This window comes from Penicillium antarcticum (genome assembly GCF_028974205.1).
Source record: "Penicillium antarcticum strain IBT 31339 chromosome Unknown utg000003l_segment0_segment0, whole genome shotgun sequence".
Taxonomy (NCBI): Eukaryota; Fungi; Ascomycota; class Eurotiomycetes; order Eurotiales; family Aspergillaceae; genus Penicillium; species Penicillium antarcticum.
The window spans coordinates 765,414-786,549 of NW_026695301.1; the positions used below are offsets into that span (position 1 = coordinate 765,414).

Genomic DNA, 21,136 nt, shown 5'->3' on the forward strand with positions numbered 1-21,136 from the left:
AATTGCTTAATGATAATGTATGATATCTCCACTGACACTGGGTATCTTGAACCTGGACACGAATAAACTCCAATATGAACCCTATTTCGGCATTTGAATACCCATCAACGCCATCAATTTTCATTCTCATTCTCTTCGTTTGCCCCTGATGCATTCATCGTATCACCGGCTCACCCATCCAATCCGGCTCATCAAGCCCAGAAGGCGCAGTCAACTTCTCAGTATCAACACCATCACTCACACGCCCACGTAAATCATGTGAATTACGCGAAACCCTCCTGGGTCTAACATCAGCAGAAGCAGAAGGCCCAGCACCAACCCTCCGCCGACTCTCATCAGCAGCGAAAACCTGGAAACCACGAACATGCGTGTCCTTTCCATTCTGATGATTCTCCATGATCCGCATCTGGATCACCATAGCCTTAAGCACATTTCCAGAATAAGGATCATCCTCGTCGTCCTGACTATCAATTTCCTCATCATGTTCGTAGACCGGATGACACTCCTCATCATGTTCATGGTCAGGATCTGTATAATCACAGTTCCGATAAACAGTCCGCCGCCTCTGCCGCATACTAGTTGACCGGCGTTTCTTCTTCCCGGAGTCATTCTGTACCCAGCCGCCGTTTCGTCCGCCGACGCCTTCTAGTGGGACATTTACCCACCCGCATGGACCGTCGCCTTCCCAGGTTGCGAACTCGACTAGGTCGTTGCCGCCCATGCCGGCTGCAAAGATCATTTTTGTTGGTGTGTAGCTTTCGTCTAGTTCGAAGTCGAGGTAGACGCGGATGCGCACGACGGCGACTAATTTGAAGAAGTGTAGCGTCAAGGTGTGTGGCTGTGGACCGTCGGATTGCCAGTATTGGGATGGGGAGGTGTTGCGGAGGGCTGCGACGCCGCAGCCTGGTTTGGAGGTTGAGACGGTCCAGGAAGCTAGAGATGAGATCTCGCGTAGGTTTGGTGGGAGAGGGGAGGGTGATTTTTCTGTAGAACGTGAGTTAGGATCGGGGATGTTTGGGACTAGATGCCAGCAGCTGGGTAAAGAAGGATGGTCACCGTACCTCGATCATGCATTTCCTCGTCGGGGTCTTCTTCTTCGAATTGATCCTGGACAACGTCTTCCGTCTCTTCCAGTTCCTCGTCATCGATTTCAGAATCCTCATATTGCTCTTCGTTGCCATCTTCAATCTCGAAGGAATCATCATGGTCGACCAGTTCGTCATCGCCTAGCTCCTCCATCCCCCGCGGATCATAATCGTCATCGAACTGGTCGTCGTCCATTGTCTCCATTTCCGGCAGAGGTTGTGCCATGCCCGGTCGACCAAATATCGTAAAGGGATTTATCTGCACGGAGTGGCCCGCCTGCGCGAGTGCGTCTGGTGTGATCACATTTGGACCTGTTGATGGTGGGAGTCGGTGGGTTGGGTTTGAGGGTGTGTGTCGGGCTGGCGGGGTGTGGAATTGGGCGCGCAGATTCCCTTGCGTTGGGTCTTGGTTGGGGAGGTCGCGTGGGTTCGGTTGGCGGCGTAGGTGAGGCATTGTTGTTTGTTCGGGGAGTTTCGTGTTTACGCACAGAAGCTGCATTTCCTGTTGCGGTTAGCGTCTTAGCTATGGTATGTTAAGGTTGTCTCTTCTTTGAATCGGACGTACGTAGTATCATCCTTAATTTTATTTTAATAGATCAATTGACTAGGGCTTAGGGGTTTATAGTCTAGCATGATTAGACTGACCAGACTGGAGGCAATTTTCAAGAATAGAGACTCGAGCTTCCTATATATTCGTAGAAGATCCCTCCGAAAAAGAGCTCTAAGATCAAGATATACTGGCGCCAATCTCAACTGGCCATGGTACATATGACCATGGTAGTTTAAGTTATGCGTTTCCTTTCAACCGCCAATTTCAACTCTACCGTGACTGTAAAGTCGTTTCTCTCCCAACTCGTGCGATTCGCATGCAAAGAGGATGGCAGTGTATACTTCGCCAGTGTCGGCCCTAAAGCGGACGGGCCACCATACCCAGGGACTAAAATTGCTTTCTCGGTCTGCGTCTTTCGTGTCGAAACTATCCAGTCCTTAATAACAATGTGTACAACCTTTTGACCCCTGCTGTAGTAGATGTTGTGTTACTCAGAAGTATGGACACATGAACAGACATCGCTTAAATTATGGATTTGGAGATTGCCAGAACACTATTGACAGTCTTCCAGAACTGTATTGGCCGTTGAGAGAAATTGCAACCATCTGGGATGTAAAGGCGCTTCAAAACGCGACAGTATTAGAGCAATATGGCGATGGGAAAGCGGACCAGATACTGATTGGCTGAAGCTTTCGAAGGACACTGTGAATTCATTAGCTTAAAGTTACCACGAATCTGTGGGCCACGATGTCTTACGTTTGAGCAGCCTTGGTTGTGTCCAGATGTTACCAAAATGCTGGAGTTGAAGATGTAGTACAGTGATGTGGTGATCAATGTCGGAGCTGAGATTGTGATCCGCCGTAGAGGCCGTCTTTTTGTGGAGATCGAGGAAGATCAGAGCCGTGAAGATAGTAAAGGCAATTGCTGGATCGACAGTGACACAAAAGGAGCTATCCCATTGACCTGCAGTAGATGCGATATCCTGACATGCCTCCAGAACTCGCTGCCAGCTGACCAGCCATTCTTCTTCTTGTCGTAGAGCACAATCTGCAATTGAAAGGAGTAATTCTGCCATTTTGAGATGGAGAATAGTAATCGTTCGTGCATGATGATCAAGGTGAGACTCATTCGAGAATGCGTTGCGTCTTGGATTCAGCCAGCCAGGCGGGAGAGCCAAGCGAATTGTAGCCAGCTGTCGTTCAACTTTGGTGACCTGTGCAAGTATCTTTTCCTGCGAGTGTAGTAGATGCAAGCGGATGACAAGACCAGCCTGTCGCAGGGTAGCGATCGTGATGTTGTGAACGTTCTCTAACAATGTCTCCGGAGCTAAAGGCGCAGCGAGGAGGACCTTAGATATATCTTCTGAAGTGCTCGGCAAGTATAGCTTCTGAAAAACGTCAGAGCCATCTGATGACCGCGTAGTATGGCTATGAACGAGAGAAGTTCTTATGACCGTGTCATCGACTAGATACGGTGTCCCATAGGACATATTAGAATAGGCATCGAGGCGATAGATGCACCACCAGAGTGACCGCCATTCTTGGATATCGTCGTCAGTCACGCTTTCCCAGTCAGCATAGAGCGTACGGGCATCATCCAAGCGGTCGAGTCCGATGATATAGGCCATGCGCGCCACTCTACCCACACGTAGCCATGCCTGCGGTCCTGGGAATTGATGGAATTCATAGAAGGCCAGAAGGTAGGCCTTCCGGAATTGATTGAGGAGTAGAACATCACCCATTAAGTCATCCCCCAGTATACTCGCGCTAAGTAATTGATCCATAGTGGTGTCCAGACGGGATAGATCATCCTCATTTGTGAAAAGCCCCGTGAGTTTCGCGGTAAAGGCGACTATTGTTGTAATCAGGTCTTCACTGTGGGTTGAATTTTGATAGCGAAGGAGAAATGTTTCTTTGGAGAAGATCGGATTTGCATCTCGTACAACATCGAAGAAATTTTCAAGACTAAACCAGTCAATTAGCTCTGTTATGAATGCTAGAAGAGAAAGCATAGTTCATACAGGCGATCCACCTGCTGAGAGGAAAAATCGAAGTGGCTGGCAAGTCGTCGGACATTGCGTGGCGCTTGGAGAGTAGCTACAGTGGGGGAAATAGCTGAATCCCCCGAGAGTGGGTGCATTTTCCGGGCCCTCATGACTCCCTGGTGAGTCGTGAGGACGCCTGTGCGCTATATAACGGGACCTGCTAGACCTTGATGGATTGGATGTGTAGGAGTAGCCAGTCGGGGGACCGGGTTTGCGCCTAACTGCCGTGTAACTACACGCTTCTCCGCGATCAAAGCAGCGAGAGCAAGTTGGTCGTGCCTGGTTACCTATTCGAATTTAGCGGGTAGTCTTGAGTTATGATGGGAAACCGTACATTTCACCTTTTTGCTGTAGATGTTAGCTGAGGTAGTCAGCCAGAGAGGGACCAATCACTTACCGAATGCACCCATCGCAAACCCTTGACGCCATAGGGCTATCGGGACTAGCCATATTCGCGGAGAATCTTCGAAGAATAGGAAACCCCGTGGGAAGAAGTTGCACCGAAGCTGATTAGTCATTCGGAGGAACCAACTTAAGCATCACTCTTTGCCTTTCACTTCTAGCTTCACTTCTAGTAATAATACAGGAATCTATAATAGTTCCACATATATTTCCTGTTCAATCTATCTAGCGCTCCACCCCGATCAACTAACTACAGTAACCATATAGACAAGAGAGCCAGTTAGCTAGCTTTATTGTCTCCAAAATCCCTAGGCAAGTCAGGACCCCACACAGACAAAGGCCCAACCGGTTCTCTGCGTGTCAAATTATTCTGATTCACCACATCCCCATCGGCGTAATGTTCGATTTTAAACTTGGAACTATCATACCAGTAATCGAAGATCTGGCTTCCTAGGATATGCCTCCCCACACCCCAAACACATTTCCACCCCTTCTTAGCAAGATAATGATGCCCCATCAATTGTGTATCAAAATCAGCCACCTCAAACGAAGTGTGGTGGACATATGTCTCGCGAACCATCGGCGAAGCACGCTGCAGGAAAAACGAATGATGATCCGAATACTTCTCGCCTAAGTCAAGGTGCATAAATGTCATGACATCCACCTGAGGGAACTGAGGAAGATTGAGGATGTCGGAATGAACGAAATTGAAGTTGCTAGTGTAGAATTCCAACTCCGTTTCGAACTCTTTGCAAACGTATCCGTAATGCCCAAGCTTGTGCACCAGGGCGGGTCCATCGTGGTATCTCTGGAATTGTCCTTTTCGAGGCTTTTCAAAAGGTGTGTTGAATGGACCCTGAGAGTCGTGTGTTGCCGTAGGCATATCATTCTCTTTCAGTTCACGCTCAGTCTGGCCGTGTACAATATGGAAATGTGTTCCGTTGGAGCGCGCAAATGTGATCATCGCCCCGCCACCGGGGGCATCATCTAATGTTTTGCAAGTAGCGCCCGGTATTTTGGCGGCTTTGTTGAAGTTTTCTTCATCTTTTGCGACGAAGGCCGCGCCCATGAAGCGTGATCCCCGAGTAGAACTTTGGGAAGCCACGTAGATGTACGGATCCCTACCATATCCGCGGAAATAGACCGTCTTCTCTTTGCGCTCTGCCTCCACAAAACCGAAATCTTTGGCAAACCGTTCGAACGCTTCCAAGTCATAGTGCTCGAAGTAGACATGCGAGATGCGGCTCAGTTGAACCTTGCATGGATTGTTTTGGACGGTTGGAATGCTCGATGGTGGTAGTATCCAGTCCTGCCACTTCTTCGGAAGAAGCGCAATGACATCAAGCATCAAAAGAGACATCTTTCGGTTTTCGTTTCCTTGTTGCTTGATTTTTACCGGTGGGTTGGGATAGTTTCGAGGCGTAGATTATTAGGACGGATAATACCAAGTGGATTGATATTAGAATGTAGATCAAGAGTCCAGAAAATGTACTGTGTCCCGAGCTTTATAGACTTCAGGATTTACATGTATCTGGTTATAGACGTGAGGCTTATGAAGCTAACAAGAAAGTATGAGCCAACCCTTCACACGCTACTCCCGGAAAATCTATGAAATCTCCCAGCGGAGGATCTTCAACCAACCGGAAGCGTGGAGACAATTAAGAATGAACTCATTCTTATGTCCCGGAGTCCCACGGCTGAGGAGCGTCTCGCTCGGAGGTTGTGATCAGGGTTCCGGCAAAATTAAAGCAGACTCTGAGTTACGCTATACACCCCTATGATAATTTAATATCTCCCCAATTATGCTTTGTGTTGAAACACGAGGTTGTATACTGGAATTCTCAAGTGATATCCTGGCGGAGTATCCTTACTCATTCCACCGAAGACCGAGGACGCCACAGTTCCGCAGACGAATAGAGGCTTCATTCGCCTATACGGGTCCGAGCCGGAAACATACCGAATCTCTGCCCTTCTGTTCTTCTAAGCTAATACAACTTGCACAGAGGATTTGTAAATATTGGAAATATTGTGAAGGCAACACCAAATCCTGAAGCGACTTTATCTTGCCTTGACACCCACTCTCTTCCCAATCCATTCACTGCCTTCCCCCTTTTGTAAATCGGTTGCAATCAAATCTGCATTGTCCTCAAGGGCCGTTCCATAATCCGGCACTTGGCTTAAGACATTCAGGTATTCTCTGAATATGGGACTGTATAGAAATTTCGGCGACCAATCTGGGGGAACATCGGCAGTTGCTATGAGATTCTGACCAGAGGCCTCAACAGCAGAAGGATACGAGAGCGAGCGCAATGGTGACATAACCCCCGGACAGAGGATAGACCACGAAATGCTCGAGCTAGGCACCTTTTGAAGCTTGGCCCATGTCTGGCGATGCTCAGGGAAAATCCGTAGACTGTTGTTTAGCCTTGTGTCAGCGGGTCGATTGTGGCTTTCAAAAAGATTGAACATAGAATAATGTCTGAATACCACATACTAGTCCACGATCTTATACTTCGTATTGGGAACATCCAAAAGACCCAGCCCTGCAAGAAACCACACTCTTAGCGGAGTCCCGCGCTCCTGGCCTATATCTCGGGCAGCACAAATGACTGCATCGATAATGGCTGGCAAATCACTTTCCCCCCAAGGTGCCATTGCAGCTAGCCCGGCAGTGTTCACAATACAATCGCAACGGTTCTTCGTAGCAGCAGCTTTGATAGTAGCAGCATCTTTTGCATCGCCTTGTTCCACACCGGAGAGCTGGGCTTAAATACCAGAGTGAAGTTTCGATGGGTCACGAACAAATGCAAACACGGTATGGTCTCTCTGTATCAAAGTGGGTAAAAGGCGAGATCCCAGATTGCCAGTGGCACCGAGTACTAGGACTCGCATGTTATCAAGAATTTTGACAAAGTGTTTCAACAAAACATCTGCAACGTCAAAAAAATGAATGAATACACGAAGCCGTTATAGAGCCAACAGGTTTTTGTTTTAACTCAGGATGTGGGTCCAAGCCACTCCGGTGCATCTAAGATGAATTTCTCCGGTTCTTTTACAGACCGATTCGTATCCACCGAAAGAGGAATATCTGCTTCAAAATACTACATGGAATATTATCATATGGTATATTAGAGATGCAAGCTAAATTTACAGAGAGAAATCCGACGTCACGCTGCATGGAGCCCATAATTGAACAACAAATTTGCTGTTTTTAAATCGAAGAAACACCGACTACGCCGTACGGGTCCGGAGAGACTTGTTAATCTTTTATAATAGGCATTCATGGGATAAATCCAAGGAGCCTTGCCCTTCAAGGGCTCAGTCTTTGGAACATAAACCATGATCTGTCCTTTGCTTAGTTCCGGTGAGACTGCGTACCGGAAGAACATACTCTCGGCAAATCGAAATGCTAAACACCGAGAAAGGGCCCATTAGCACGTATTAGGCAAATGTGCATGCGTGCTTCGATTCTCGAGCTCACTATATCAACAACGAGGGAGGGCTTTGTTGGACCACCGCGTAGCTTCGAACAAGTGCGCGAGAGCAGAGGTGACAGGAGTTCCGAAATCGGAGTTCTGGGTGAACTTTTGGATGCCGTTTCAAAGAACCATCACATCCTGGATTTTATTGTTGAATCCAAGGCCCTGGTGTGTAGTCAGCTTGTGGCACGAATCGCCCACCAATACTAGTCTGCCCAAGCTCCAACACTGCATCATTACTTCTTGAATGTCCATTATAATCTCCTGCAGTGGATGCTTTGAAGCTATTCAGGGATCTTATCTGATTTTCGGTATGAAGGCCTGCTGGGTAAAAGGCAGTTCTGTTCCTGCTTGCCATCTTGCTGATTTAAGTACGTTTGACACCTTTTGTCAGCGGCCTATCGATGTTGCGCTTAGCATCTCCGACTGCTTTCTCATGCCTCCAAGTCAAGATCAAACAACTCCTCCCAACCCGGCACATTGGCCTCGGAAGTAAAGAGTATTTGATGAACACTATTTAGTAGGACACATTTATGTCTTCCAAGTGGGCTTGTTAGGGAGTAACAGCCCTGTGCCCCGGGGCTACTTCTCGAGAATATAATTGGGCATGTGCAGATTACCTATCGCTACCATATCACGGTTGCCTTGTTCAATCCCTCAGGATGTCCAAGGAGAGAAGATATTCCTCCATCCTAAAAAAACAAACACCTTCTAGGTGCCATCCAGACACTCTACCGCGAAATCAAGTACGATTCGCACGCAACGGGGGATTATGAGAGCCTCAATGAAGTTCAAAGTCATTGGAAAACATAAAATGGTATTCAATCAAGTTCGCGTATTTAAAGGTGTACCGACCCATTCCAACGCCGCTCACTCATTCCAACTAGATAGGGGTTCCGTACGAAATCGACGCGCTTAGCAGCAGCACTCGCAGCATTCGAAGCAGGCGAGACCGGCGCAGCTAAACAGAATCGTCAGTATTTGTTTTTGTGCACTGGGAAAATATGTGCGACTCACACTCCACAACAAATATCACCGCCCTCACCACCGCCACGCAGCTCCATCTTCATGGCTTCGGGGTTCTACAATGAGGTTGTCCGATTAGTTCCGGTTTTTTTTTCTCGCGAAGTTCTCAATGAGAAGGGAAGAAATACAGGCTGCTGAGAGACAACCTGGTTGGCGGACATCTCCTCGGTGTTGGATGGCTGGCGCATGGTCATAGTGGCCGCATCCCAGGTAGCCTCCTGGGTGGGCTTAGACTCATTGGAAGACTTGAACCAGCCGAACATTGTGAATGAGTAGTAAAAAGGGTTTAAAAGTGGTAAAATAGGGGAAGCCCAAAGTTGTAGAAGACTGCAGAGCTGAGAAAGAGGGGGACGGCACAGATAAAGGTCAGCAAAACGGGTCAGCCTCAGCTAATTTCCTTCTTATTTTCTAATTTCAGATTCCCTACCAGTTGACCACTACCCGCGGATACCGGATGGGTCTCAGGAACCGATAGACCATTCGATTTACCCCAGGCAGCCGTATTCTGTTGTGGGGCGCCACAAAAGTGAGGCCTAACTCGCTCATGTGGCTTCAGCTCTTTTTAATTTAGCTCGAGACCCTTGAATCAGAGGACCAGGAACTTTCTCCCATGAAACATGACATCGGTGGCTCAGTTGAATTGCCCGTCAGTATGTTCAGGCGCCAACTGTTAGCGGATTTATCGGCAGTTCCACTCGGGAGGGTTAGGAAATGTTACGAAGTGGACCGCCAAGCTTTGATCAAGCTTTGAACAAACTTGGCACGTCGTTCCTCTCAGCCCTATTGCTTTTTCGACGTCATTCTCGATCTAGATACTATTCTGGGGAATTACCGTGGGTACTTAGAGGGCGCAATCATAAATCATGAGATTTTTCACATCCCCACTTATTATTAGCACATTGTTTCATACTACGGTATTTCCAACATGATACTTGAAAACGAAGAAAAAAGAGGTGAAAAAGGAGAGTCTACAGTAGGGCTAAACAATATATCGTAGTAGGGGAAATGCTGACTGCACAAAATCCCGGTGTATTGGATACTATGATAAATAAGTCTTCCCATTGGCGACATCGCAATACAGACATTCCTTTCTCTTCTCTATACCACCTCTGTGTAACTAGAATTCCAAAAAGACTGTCTACAGAGACAAATCAGATACTCATACAGATTTGAATAAAACCAGCTATTCTCACCATAACAAGTATCATTAGCAGATCTGATCGTTATTCTTCAAACCAAGTGAAAGCTTCAATTAGGTCATTTCATTACAATTTTGATGAAAATCAAGATGAGCCACCCTCCAAACCGCACGGACATGCCTAAGATATGTTAGCTTGACTGGTTGATGAAATGTCCCATCTGCGTATGCCAGAGGAAAATTATCTGGAAGTAGACCGTCTGGCAGTATATGGACAGTGTTTTCGGTAATTTGCTAAGTCTCTGGAACAGTATTAGTAGTGGGTGGTGGCTATATGTTGACAGTAATGTTGGTGCCAAGGAGTCGGGGCAAACATACTGGGGTACTAATGGTAAGTCAAATATCAGCAGAAAAGAAACCAAGCGTTGTGGCTAAACGAAATGTAGACTCTTCATATGGATGACGGGGGAAGTGGAGCGAAGCAAAGGGGAGGAGGTTTGATATGGCATCATATCTTTGCTTGTTCAAAACACAATTTAAGACGCAGCTAGTCGGATTCATCTCAAACATGTGATACTAGTTGCATAGAGCTGAGAAGTCATTCGAGTTCTTCCCCCTCTCCGTGGGATCACGTTTATCTCCCTATTCAGAAAGATCCATTCACTTCTATGATTTATTCGACTGCTTCGTGCCTTGTGCCTTGTGAAGCTTGCGTCCCTATTGGTTGTAATACCAAGAGCGATGCCAGCGAACTGCTACTATATAGCAGATCTTTCTTCGATCATAATTGGTCAAAAGTTTCGAGATGGCCCCACTTATTCGTCGGCACGGGAACGGATCTGCCGATGAACCAACCACCTTGTTAATGCTCGCAGTTCTATCCCCTATCAGTCACAGAAGGCGGAAGAAGATTGACATCTGAACTGAGCTGTACCGCAGTCCTCGCTTTGCACTTCATGATTCGTGGTGGTATTTTTATGGCTGCTTGCAGGGCAGTCACCATCTATCTTAGTTCGTGATCCAGGGTGAGCGCAATTCAGTCAAAGATTACAATGCCGAGCACAATGTCCAAAGCTGTGCGCATACAGGCACTGTGGCGACAATGTTCTATTCGAAATGCACCGCAACAGAAGCAGCTTAAAACACTGTCCAGACCCTACTCGAGCCAGTCAGCTAAGCCGACAGGCTCGGTTATGCCCCTCCTGGGTCTCACGGCAGTTCTTTCATTGTTGGCTGGATATGGCTTAGCGACACAATTGTCTTCCTCGCCATTTTCAGAGAGTTTAACACCAGTCCAGTATCCCCAGAAGGCGGTTATGATATCAGCAAGTCCAACGCGCCGTCGAATGTCATCTTGGACCCTTTGCTGACTGTGAATATTTCCAGGCAGCGAATGAAATCACGCGCATTTTAGGAGAAGACTCAGTGAGTTATGACAACGAAGACATCGAGACACACGGCTTCTCAGACTGGGCTTCCACAAACTCGGCGGGGCGAGCGGTGGCTATCGTCTATCCTAGGTCCACTGAAGACGTATCCAAGATTGCAACTATATGTAGCAAGTATGGTGTGCCAATTGGTAAGTATGCATATGAAGCGTCCTGTACCCGAGGGCATAGTCTGACATATTGAAGTGGCTTTCGGGGCTGGATCATCCATCGAGGGCAGTTTCGCATCACCACACAGTGGAATCGTTGTCGACTTCACATATATGAACAACGTCATCGCCACTCACCCCGACGACATGGATGTTGTTGTTCAGCCAGGAGTCAACTGGGTTGACTTGAACAGAAGACTAGAAGCTGAGGGCTTGTTTCTCCCGCTGGATCCCTCCCCGACTGCGACAATTGGCGGCATGGTTTCCACTAACTGTAGTGGCACAAATGCCTTCCGTTACGGTACCATGAAAGACTGGGTTTTAAACGTGACCGTCGTTCTTGCCGATGGCAAAGTCATTAAGACAAGGAGACGGCCTCGAAAGACGTCTGCCGGGTACAACTTAACCTCACTTTTTGTCGGCGCAGAGGGTACCCTCGGAATAATCACTGAGATCACACTGAAGTTAGCCGTGGTGCCGAAGGAGACTGGTGTCGCCGTCATTTCTTTCCCCACTATCAAGGATGCCGCGTTCGCTGCGACCAAACTCATCCGCTCTGGTTTGCAGTTGGCCGCACTGGAGCTGATGGATGACATTCAGATGCAAGTTGTCAACCGGCATGGCAGCGAGTCAGTGCGAATGAAAAATCTAGACGAGTCTCCGACACTCTTCCTTAAGTTCTCCGGCCCTACCCAAGAGGGTGTTCAAGCAGATATAATTCAGCTTGAGAGCCTTATTAAACCTTGCAACCCAGGGAAATCATACTTCGCCAGAAGCAAGAAGGAAGAAACGGAGCTATGGGCAGCAAGAAAAGAAGCGCTCTGGACCATGACATCGATCAAGCCGGACGGGCATGCGCTCTGGTCAACCGATGTGGCTGTTCCCATATCTCGCCTAGCGGAAATTATCGAGCTCTCCAAGAAAGATGCAGAGAGCTTAGGGGTCTTCGCAAGCATTGTCGGGCATGTTGGTGATGGAAACTTCCACGAGGCGATGATGTATGATCCCAAGAATGCAGCACAGAAAGCTGCGATACAGGATGCGTCGTGCAAGATGGTAGAGCGGGCACTGGAGATGGATGGAACGGTTTCCGGCGAACATGCCATTGGAATGGGGAAAATGGTGAGCTCACCCTCATCTAGTACAAAGTGAAGACTAACGCATCCAGGCTTACCTTGTTGATGAGCTGGGAGGCGACACAATCGAGGTAATGAAGCGATTGAAACAAGCATTGGATCCTAAGTAAGTCGGTTATTTTTTATTCATATGAGCGCATAATAACTTCTCGCAGGTGGATCTTGAACCCCGGGAAAGTGTTTGCTCTCCCGGATGGCTCCAAGGCCATTGCAGCCAATCGATTGGAATAGCCAACATTGTTATATCAGGAAAGGATTAAGATCAGATTTAGACCCCAAGTATATAAATGGGATTCCGTATTGCATAGAAACAGAAGCATTCAAAAGCTGTCGAAAAACGATGTCAAAAAAGAGCCTATAGCAGAACAGAGAGCATTGCGAACGTTGGTGAATAGGATATCTTTTTATATAATGATGAGCGCACTGATTCTATAACCAGTCTAATACTCGAAGCCGACGATAAACATAAGGCAGACGCTCATTACCTGCTATCAATAACTAGAACAAAAAAATGCCTAATCACTTCTGCCTCTTGAGTGCACTAATAGTTTCACGTAGAGACTCTGGCGCATCATCTTTTGGCATATGCAACTCAACAAGTCGCAACGGGGCCGGATTCTTCTCATTAAAGTGCCCAGCGGGTCCGAACTGACGATCGGCAAGAAGCATATCCAAGTCGGCTTGTGTCCAAACATCATAGGTACGCACACTTTCAGGTGCAGCTTGGCAGACAGCAGGAAGTAGCTTGTAGTTCCAAGGTTGGATATCGTTATACTCCCGATCCGAACCGTGAATCTCACGTTCGACTGTGTAGCCTTCATTATTGACGACAAATATGATAATCGGCAGGTTCCGGCGGACCATAGTGCTGACCTCTTGCGCGGTCATTTGGAGGCTACCATCTCCCGTGAAGAGAATGGTGCGACGGCGAAGTGCGTCGGACTTCTGTTCATCTTCACGTGCGGCCACGGCAGCTCCTACTGCAGCACCAACCGCATATCCAATGGAGCACCAGAGAAATTGTGACAGCAAGACTGCTCCCCGTGGATACCGAGTCCAAACAGTGCCAAAGAGCGAAGTTCCAATATCTGCGGCTATAATGTCATCCTCCTGTAGCCAGGTGCTGATCCGTTGCCAGACCCATTCCTGGGTCAGTGGAGGCGACTTGTCAAAGATAGTCTCCTGGGCGTTGAGGACTGAATCTCCATCAATGGTCCCCTTAGGCGGCGTGGGAGCAGGAAAGACTGGATTGCCACCCTCGAATGAGTCGCTGAGCTTGCGTGGAGCTGATACCGACGAGTTAGACCGTGACATGCGGCCATCAAAGGCATCGCTGAGCTTGCTGAGAACACCGCTCGTTTTAAGACTGGCAACCTGTCGGCCTCGCATCTCAACCCTATCATGGCCAAACTTGATCGTTTCGATATGAGGCATGTCTGTCTTGAAGCCTGCTGTGTTGATATCCGTTGGACGTGGTCCAATCACTAGAATCAGATCACTGAGCTGGACTTGCTCAAAGACGCCAGGCTCCGAGACTTTCTCTGCGTATACACCGCGGAAGTTGACCAAAGTCTCATCCACGATACCCTTGGCCATGGGCATAATAAAACAAGGCAGGCCCGAGTTCTCAACGAACGACCTGGTTGACTTCAGGACTTGTGGTTTCCCAGCCAAACCATCAACAATGATAATTGGATTCTGGGATTTCGAGATCCGGTCGAGGATAATATTCACGACATTTTCCTCCATTGCGATGGGGTTGGATACAGGTTCTTCGAGAACCAGGAGATGCCCAAGCGGAGATGGATCTACTTCTGCCTGAACGAGATCCATGGGGAACCCAATATAGACAGGCTTGCTGGAGCGGTAGCACTCGATGATTGTGTCGTCGATCAGCTTCCACGCAGTTAAATTGTCTTTCAGTATTACCACTGCACTTGAGATCTGCTCGCTCATCCTTGCGAACCGCTCGAAATCTCCATCTGCCATGGTATGATGTACCAAGGCCCCCTTATCCATGGCTTTTGTCGAAGGATACCCCACAATATGAATGACAGGGACAAGATCAGCGCTTGAGCCCGCTATGGCATTAATGGCGGAAAGCTCCCCTACGCCCAGGGTGGTTGCGATCGCCGATATTCCTCTTATTCGTGCGTAGCCATCGGCTGCATATCCTAGTTGAACGGGCTCATTGGAATCAAAGCCCATGGAATTGAAATAATATCTATCTACTTACCAGCATTGAGTTCATTGACGTTGCCAACCCAATTAAGCCCACAGCTATCAACGTAATCGAGGCAGGTCAGATTGAAATCACCGGGGACTCCAAAAATCGATTTGATGCCAAGTTGGTGAATCCGTTTGAAGAGATACTATGGCATGAGAGTATATCTGTTAGCAGAACGCATTAGTAAATAGGGTTGGTACGTATATACCTCGGCAAGATGCATGATGAATCAAGTGGAATTTTGTCAGAAGACCGATGGACATTGAACCTGCAGTATATCCCAGTTATGAGATTATTGATGTCTTCCTTGCTTTTGGAACTCACCACCGGGTTTTTTATATTGTTCCTGTCAACTATACTTCATTCTTTTGATTCTTCATTGCACCGTTAGGTGGAGATGTACTTCCGCCTCACAGCCAATCGCACACACTCATTCAAATAATTCATGGCGATCATTATCGCTTAGGGTATAGTTAATGCAAGCATGTACAACGTATCGATCAAAAATTACGCGAAAGGGAGTTATGCGCAAGATCTGCGACGCTGTATCACCCACCACACCCCCTCAAAAATCTGTTTAGAGGCTCAAGGCGCCACCATCTCGATGCAGACATCCTTTTATTGGTTTCCTGTCATTGACCAAGAAGAAATACCGAATCGGGGATCGCGCTTACATGAATTGCTAGGCTGTCGATGAGAATTTACGCCACACGGGAACTCGGTGACTATCACGTTTAATACCAAAGCAAAGTGCGGTATGACAGAGCCATGGTTTTTGGATCCTGATATGCTGGATACTTTAGCCACATATTGTTAGATTGTGGTATCTCAGAAATACTACGTGGCAAGAAGGGTCACGCCACGGACCGCAGCAAACACGACGACAACTAACAATATTCTAATGGTCTGCGTGGCTATTTATGAGCCCTGTTGTATAATTGCGGCTTTCCCCCACAAGTTGCATTTACTGCAATTGGGATTACCGGTAGTTGCTACTATGCTAAAGAAGACATTGCGCACGGGGTTCCATTGGGCGTATCTGTTGGAGATTCTAAGATAGAACGTACGTTAGTGGTTGAACGCCACATATCTGTTAAAATTGAGAATATGCACCTCAATGCAAACCAGCAAAACATGAATTAGTGAGTATTGTTTCAAGGCAAAGGTCGGCCAGGACAGATAGCGTCGAGGTTCCAAGTACATCTGAGGCATCCACCCCTTCACCGGGCAGTGTCGGCTAAAGGCATACATGCAGTCCGATAGAAGCAGACAGTATCACAATCAAAGTGACGATCTTGTCGCCATCGGGAAAGAGATGACACACACCAAACTCTCACAGGCGACTGCGAATTTTCAGTTCCTCTGGACTTGATATACCAGGATCTGCAGTGTCATCCCCAATCCAGAATTTCTGTACAGCCGACCAGTACCGTGCGGAATCTTCCATCATCAAACTGCAATGCATGCCATGCTCAAAAAGAACTTGATCAACATGGTAGCCGCGACATCGGGCCTCCTCGACATGTTTTTGTACCTCAGTCCATCCAACCATGGTATCTTCTTTCGTGTAAATGTACAGCCTCCTTATTTGGGCCCCAAAAATAGATGGATCATTCAGTACGCCGCGTAAGTCTCGCACAGAGCGTAGCACACCCGAGCTCTGGAGTTTGTTTACCACAGCGATCGATGGATAGAGCAGTGTTTTTGTAAAAATCTGAGATAGGACATCCGCTCCCATTGATAGTTTTGCAGCTCCATATGTCTGCTCGAAGCTGTCGGCTCCGGGACAACAGTCGAAGATTACACCGCGTAGACTGGAGAGGAATAGTGCACCTTGGTCAGCACCCTCTTGCATGGCCAATGACAGTTGAGCAGCCATGCTGCCCCCACCATGGGAGAAGAAATGAAGCAATGTGCTGGGATTGGTCGACTTTGCTAGTATTCGTTGGATGACCTGACAGGTTGGCTGCAGGCGGGAACGGACCACGCGCAGAGGCCAAAACGCTGTATTGGGAACAGTTGTTGTTATAACAAGGATATTTGTTCCAGGATATATTTGGTGATATTGTGTGATGTATTTGTTGATTCGTCGTGGGGTTGCGCCGCCATTCCAAGTGCAGAGGATAACTATTGATGGCGCTGACGCCCTGTCACCTTCGTGCTGGCCATCTGCACTTCCCTGTGGCTCACATAGATAGATATTCTCACTCACAAGCTGCAAAGACTCGCATTCTGACTTGCTTGAGGCCATGGTGGACTATCGACCTGGCATGCGGTGGAGTTGTCTTGATCTGACGCTAAAGAGCGTGGGGGCGGTGTCAGCGCGTGAGGGAGTCTAAAGAGATATTTTGCTGACAAGTTTCGCTACCTTTTTTTAGTCAAATACTTGAGTACCTAGTGTCTATTTATGTATCTTTGTCACTCAGCGACTTGCGCCTCGGCTATTCACTCCTGTTCTTCCACGGTGGCATAGTCCGCTTGGCCTTGGCCAAGTCCCTTTCTTCTGCAGATGGAATATCAAGTCTGCTTCGAATTTCCATAATCCGCTTCAAATACGCCTGGCCCTGGTTTCGGCCAAACCTCTTGTCCATTTCCTCGATCGGCACGCCCTTAGTTTCGGGGACGAAGAACGTCACCCGCACGATGAGGATCACGCAGAATGCCAAGAAGAGATGTGCCAAATGTGATGGACTCCAGTATCCTTGGTGTGATCAGAGCGACGAGAACTGAGAAAGGTCCTCAATATGCCACGGCGTAGATGCTTTCGAAACTTACGTTGGTCAACTAATTGGTCGCAATAGCGATACTAACGTCCTTGGAACGAACACCAGGCAGGAAGATATCCGAGGGCATAATTCAGTTGATACAGCCTATTATATGCATGAGCCCGGTACTTCAAAACTGGTCCCGGAAGTGACCTACCGATGCTGTATGAGAAGTTGGCGATATAAACCCAAATGAAATCAGCTGCTGCCCGTCTAGCACTGAAGTTTGTTTCCCAACGGCACCGATAAACGGCGTATATCGTGCCAACAATGAGCTGAGATATAGCCATCCAGGTTGCGCCCAGAAGAAGGATGTTGCGCCGTCCCCATCTTAAAGCAAAGACCATCAGTATTGGAAACATACTTTCAATTGCTTGATAAGGAGGCCGACCTATCGATCCATTAAACCGTAGGAATGAAGGAATGATACAAAAAAAGAAGATGATACCAACAACACCGGTCGCGAGGGGGTTGACCGAGTCTCCACCAAGGCCAATCTGAAAATGTAACTTCAGGAGGCGATATCTCACTTAGATATAGCGGGATCACCCTAGACAACATTCCGATTGCCGCACCCGTGATGAAGCGCCCAATAAATATCATCGGCATATTCAAAGCTCCGGCGTGCTTGCTGAGCCAAACAAAAAGATTATGTTAGCATATAGGGTTGACCAGCGCCGAGAAAATAGGTCGGCGATAGGGCCGTTTACAAAAGCGCCAAACATTGCACCCAGTATTAGGACGGAGATCATTTATTATTGAAGTCCTGCGTTATTTGCAAAAGGAGATTTTTTTGCCCGAGTGGTGTGAGAGGAAGCAAAGTTAGATGATCTTGATCCTGGCACACTCTTGGCCGATGAAACTCATGATGTCGTGTGTATCGGCGCCCTGTGACCACATAGATTCCGGCAAGCGGAGATCCACACTCCCAATACAGTAATTAAGGCGGGAGGTGAGTCCTATTAGTTCTACAGAGCCTTTCGGTTGAGATGCGTACCATTGGCTAGATTTGGGAGCAATGAGCTAGGTCTATTAAGCAATACAGTATCGGTAATGGAATATATGATCTATTTCATACATGCAATACAGTACACATTTTTCATCTCTTCCGAGGTTTACACTTGCTAACTGCGCGTAATTCAACCCTTGGCCACCTGGGTCTGAGGATATGAGCCACTCCTATTCGGTACTAGATGGAATATAGTTGAATGCTTCCCCCTCGCCAGTGCTGGGAAAACCAGCAAGGCCTTGAAAAAGGTCTTTATCCCACGATGTATCCTCGAAAAGCATTTGAAGAGTAGGGTCAACTGCTAGCGCTGTGGAAGGGGTCTCGATATCCCCGGACATGACTTCTTGCTGTACAATTTTGGTTCGTTGATTGGCCTGTGATTCTGAGGCAAAAGATGAGGAATGATGAAGTTGATCGCTTATTTTTTTCAAGAACCTCCAGACATCTTGTTGCGGCTGTATTGGTGCGGCTCAAGGAGGCCAAACATTCACGAGATCTCGTGATGGAGGAAAAGTAAAGATCTTGACTGACCTCATCTAGGCCTCGATTCATAGATTCCGTAGGACGAAGGTGGTATATGCTTAGAACGACTGCCGCTTGAAAGACGTAGTAGGTAGCATACCAACTGACACCGGTGTGTAGTATCTCGGAGTTGTCACGACAAAAGTTTGAGATATCTTGAATGGTCTCCACGGCTATGAAATTGCACATGCTCTGTGCTTCTTCATAATCAGACGCAGATGTGCACATTCGCTTGCTACCCCACCACAGCAGCAATCGAATGTTCTCTTCTTTCCATAAGACGATTGAACGTGGACCACGGAACCATTCCGGGCCACTTTGGGCTTTAAAATAAGAAGGAAGTGAGAGTTTCCAGGCTTTAAGTTGATTGTCGATGGAGCGCGAAACCCTCAGATCCAAAAGAGTTTGGGTTTGGGTCGAAGAGGAGATTATCTCGCTGAAAAGAACATTTCCAATTGATGACATCCGAGCTTGTGCAATAAGCGCAGAGCATGAAGTAGGGTACGCAATTGAATCAGGTATGCCCCCATCCAACGTGCATGCCTATATGTGGATCTTAGAATTATCGAATTATTGGATCCACTGCCGGATACACCCACCGAGTCATCTATGTTCCGTGGAAGCTTAGTCTCAATAAACGAGCCAGATACCATGATAGGCCTTCCGGTTGTGAAACTGAAGCCGCTATCAAAGCAATAGGCGATCCACCATATAGCTCGTCGGCGTTCGTTGGAAAAGGGCTCGGAAGGCGTCATTCCTCTAGGTGGTTCTCGATTAAGACCAAGACCAAGTGCCATTCGATATGCGATACCGATAAAGTTGTACCCGGTGTTTGGTCTATCCCTCTTTGAAGATAGTTACCCTATGCATACATCAGCAAGGATAATCAATATCATAGTCCTAAGTATTCTCAAGAAATACCATTAATAAAAAGCTTTGGACGGTAAGGAGATTTCCAGACTCCAGCATACGCATTGACATGCGTGAGCGTGCAGCAGTATAATATCTTGACTGTTCCGCCTCAGAGTCCTCCGTCGAAATTCAGTGGCCAATTGCCAATACAAGAAAGAATATCGAATGCCAGCTTGACCGAAGTTGGATTTGGTGACGATTTTTATATTCTTCTCTAAACGTTTTCTCGTGTATGATAGGATATGATGGATTGTACCACATAAAATATGCATCAAGTAGCCCATTAATTGTGGTCGTGTCAGCGAGGTTAATAGGCATTGACGGGCTACCAGTATGATATGTGTCTGCAGATGACGATTGCCCCTGTTGAATTGCTCGTGAACTGAGACTCTTCACCGGCAGAAGATCCGAGATGGTTCTCAAGATGTTAGACCCTGAACTATTTCCTGGTTCCCAGTCAGTGTTATTTCTCACGATCCACCATGACGACTTACCGAGGTATCCAGACTCGGTTCTTCTGCTTGGCAGCGTTGCCATTCCATCTAGTGGAACATCTTATACTTGGGATGGAGACACCAGAGAGCTCTCATTCCATTCAGTTTGATCAGATGAAGTAGTATTTTCAGGTCAGCATTCAAACCCCGAGATCTTTCAACAGATACTTGGAAATCCTGATCGGGATTCCTAAGTATCGTCTCCAGCAGAGATTCAATATCGACGTCGGGGTCTAGCCGCTGTATCAAAGATACCAGCCCCGCACATCGAAGTTCAAAAACATCCAGGTTCCTAAATCCTGTCAGAGATGCCTTGCTTATAGTAGCAGGGAACGTGTTTTCTTGTTAACGGAGTCCGTGACGGTGGCGGTCCAAAAATACAGCATTTGTTTGCTCGGGTACAGTATGAACAGGGTGATATTCCGGAGCACTTGCTTTGGTCAACATAGAGGTACAGTGTAAGGGTGTCAAGGGTCGAAACACCTTGCTTTTGCGTTTGTGTTCATCCCGGTCAGTAGCTGAGCATGTGAGAAGTTTTGCTGTGACGCTCACCCGAAACTCGGTGCACTATTATTCATTAGGAAAAGGGAATAAATCAAATTAGCCAGAGTAATTACCGCTCGAAGATGGTGAGACCCGGACACTGCAGGCTTAGACTTAGGCATGGCGGAGGATTTCGGCGATCACACTGCGATCATGCATACCAAGCAGTATTCAGAATGATGACGGTCGACAGCTGAACACGTAATT

At 47.5% G+C, this 21,136-nt stretch overlaps 7 protein-coding genes across 7 annotated transcripts; 1 reads left to right on the top strand and 6 right to left on the bottom strand.

Annotated features, from left to right (window-relative positions):
* Positions 1 to 154: 154 nt before the first annotated feature.
* On the bottom strand, positions 155 to 1,539 carry N7508_002990 (anaphase promoting complex subunit DOC1; the record flags this gene model as incomplete). The annotated part of the gene is made up of 2 exons (XM_058461056.1): positions 155 to 984; positions 1,062 to 1,539. 2 exons carry the CDS (start codon positions 1,537 to 1,539, stop codon positions 155 to 157), a joined length of 1,308 nt encoding a protein of 435 aa, XP_058321633.1.
* A 2,822-nt stretch (positions 1,540 to 4,361) lies between these two features.
* Positions 4,362 to 5,441, bottom strand: N7508_002991 (2,4,5-trihydroxytoluene oxygenase; the record flags this gene model as incomplete). Its single annotated transcript, XM_058461057.1, has 1 exon — positions 4,362 to 5,441. The coding sequence occupies one exon, from the start codon at positions 5,439 to 5,441 to the stop codon at positions 4,362 to 4,364; it is 1,080 nt and encodes a 359-aa protein (XP_058321634.1).
* Positions 5,442 to 8,475: 3,034 nt separating this feature from the next.
* Positions 8,476 to 8,849, bottom strand: N7508_002992 (uncharacterized protein; the record flags this gene model as incomplete). Its single annotated transcript, XM_058461058.1, has 3 exons — positions 8,476 to 8,521; positions 8,578 to 8,642; positions 8,715 to 8,849. The coding sequence occupies 3 exons, from the start codon at positions 8,847 to 8,849 to the stop codon at positions 8,476 to 8,478; spliced, it is 246 nt and encodes an 81-aa protein (XP_058321635.1).
* Positions 8,850 to 10,776: 1,927 nt separating this feature from the next.
* On the top strand, positions 10,777 to 12,688 carry N7508_002993 (FAD-binding oxidoreductase; the record flags this gene model as incomplete). The annotated part of the gene is made up of 5 exons (XM_058461059.1): positions 10,777 to 10,800; positions 11,111 to 11,303; positions 11,359 to 12,443; positions 12,490 to 12,563; positions 12,613 to 12,688. The coding sequence occupies 5 exons, from the start codon at positions 10,777 to 10,779 to the stop codon at positions 12,686 to 12,688; spliced, it is 1,452 nt and encodes a 483-aa protein (XP_058321636.1).
* Positions 12,689 to 12,976: 288 nt separating this feature from the next.
* On the bottom strand, positions 12,977 to 14,907 carry N7508_002994 (alpha-keto acid decarboxylase family protein; the record flags this gene model as incomplete). The annotated part of the gene is made up of 3 exons (XM_058461060.1): positions 12,977 to 14,631; positions 14,694 to 14,829; positions 14,893 to 14,907. The coding sequence occupies 3 exons, from the start codon at positions 14,905 to 14,907 to the stop codon at positions 12,977 to 12,979; spliced, it is 1,806 nt and encodes a 601-aa protein (XP_058321637.1).
* Positions 14,908 to 16,017: 1,110 nt separating this feature from the next.
* N7508_002995 (TMEM53 family protein) lies at positions 16,018 to 16,935 on the bottom strand (the record flags this gene model as incomplete). Its single annotated transcript, XM_058461061.1, has 2 exons — positions 16,018 to 16,863; positions 16,897 to 16,935. 2 exons carry the CDS (start codon positions 16,933 to 16,935, stop codon positions 16,018 to 16,020), a joined length of 885 nt encoding a protein of 294 aa, XP_058321638.1.
* A 190-nt stretch (positions 16,936 to 17,125) lies between these two features.
* On the bottom strand, positions 17,126 to 17,537 carry N7508_002996 (uncharacterized protein; the record flags this gene model as incomplete). Its single annotated transcript, XM_058461062.1, has 2 exons — positions 17,126 to 17,385; positions 17,492 to 17,537. The coding sequence occupies 2 exons, from the start codon at positions 17,535 to 17,537 to the stop codon at positions 17,126 to 17,128; spliced, it is 306 nt and encodes a 101-aa protein (XP_058321639.1).
* Between the last annotated feature and the right edge of the window lie 3,599 nt (positions 17,538 to 21,136).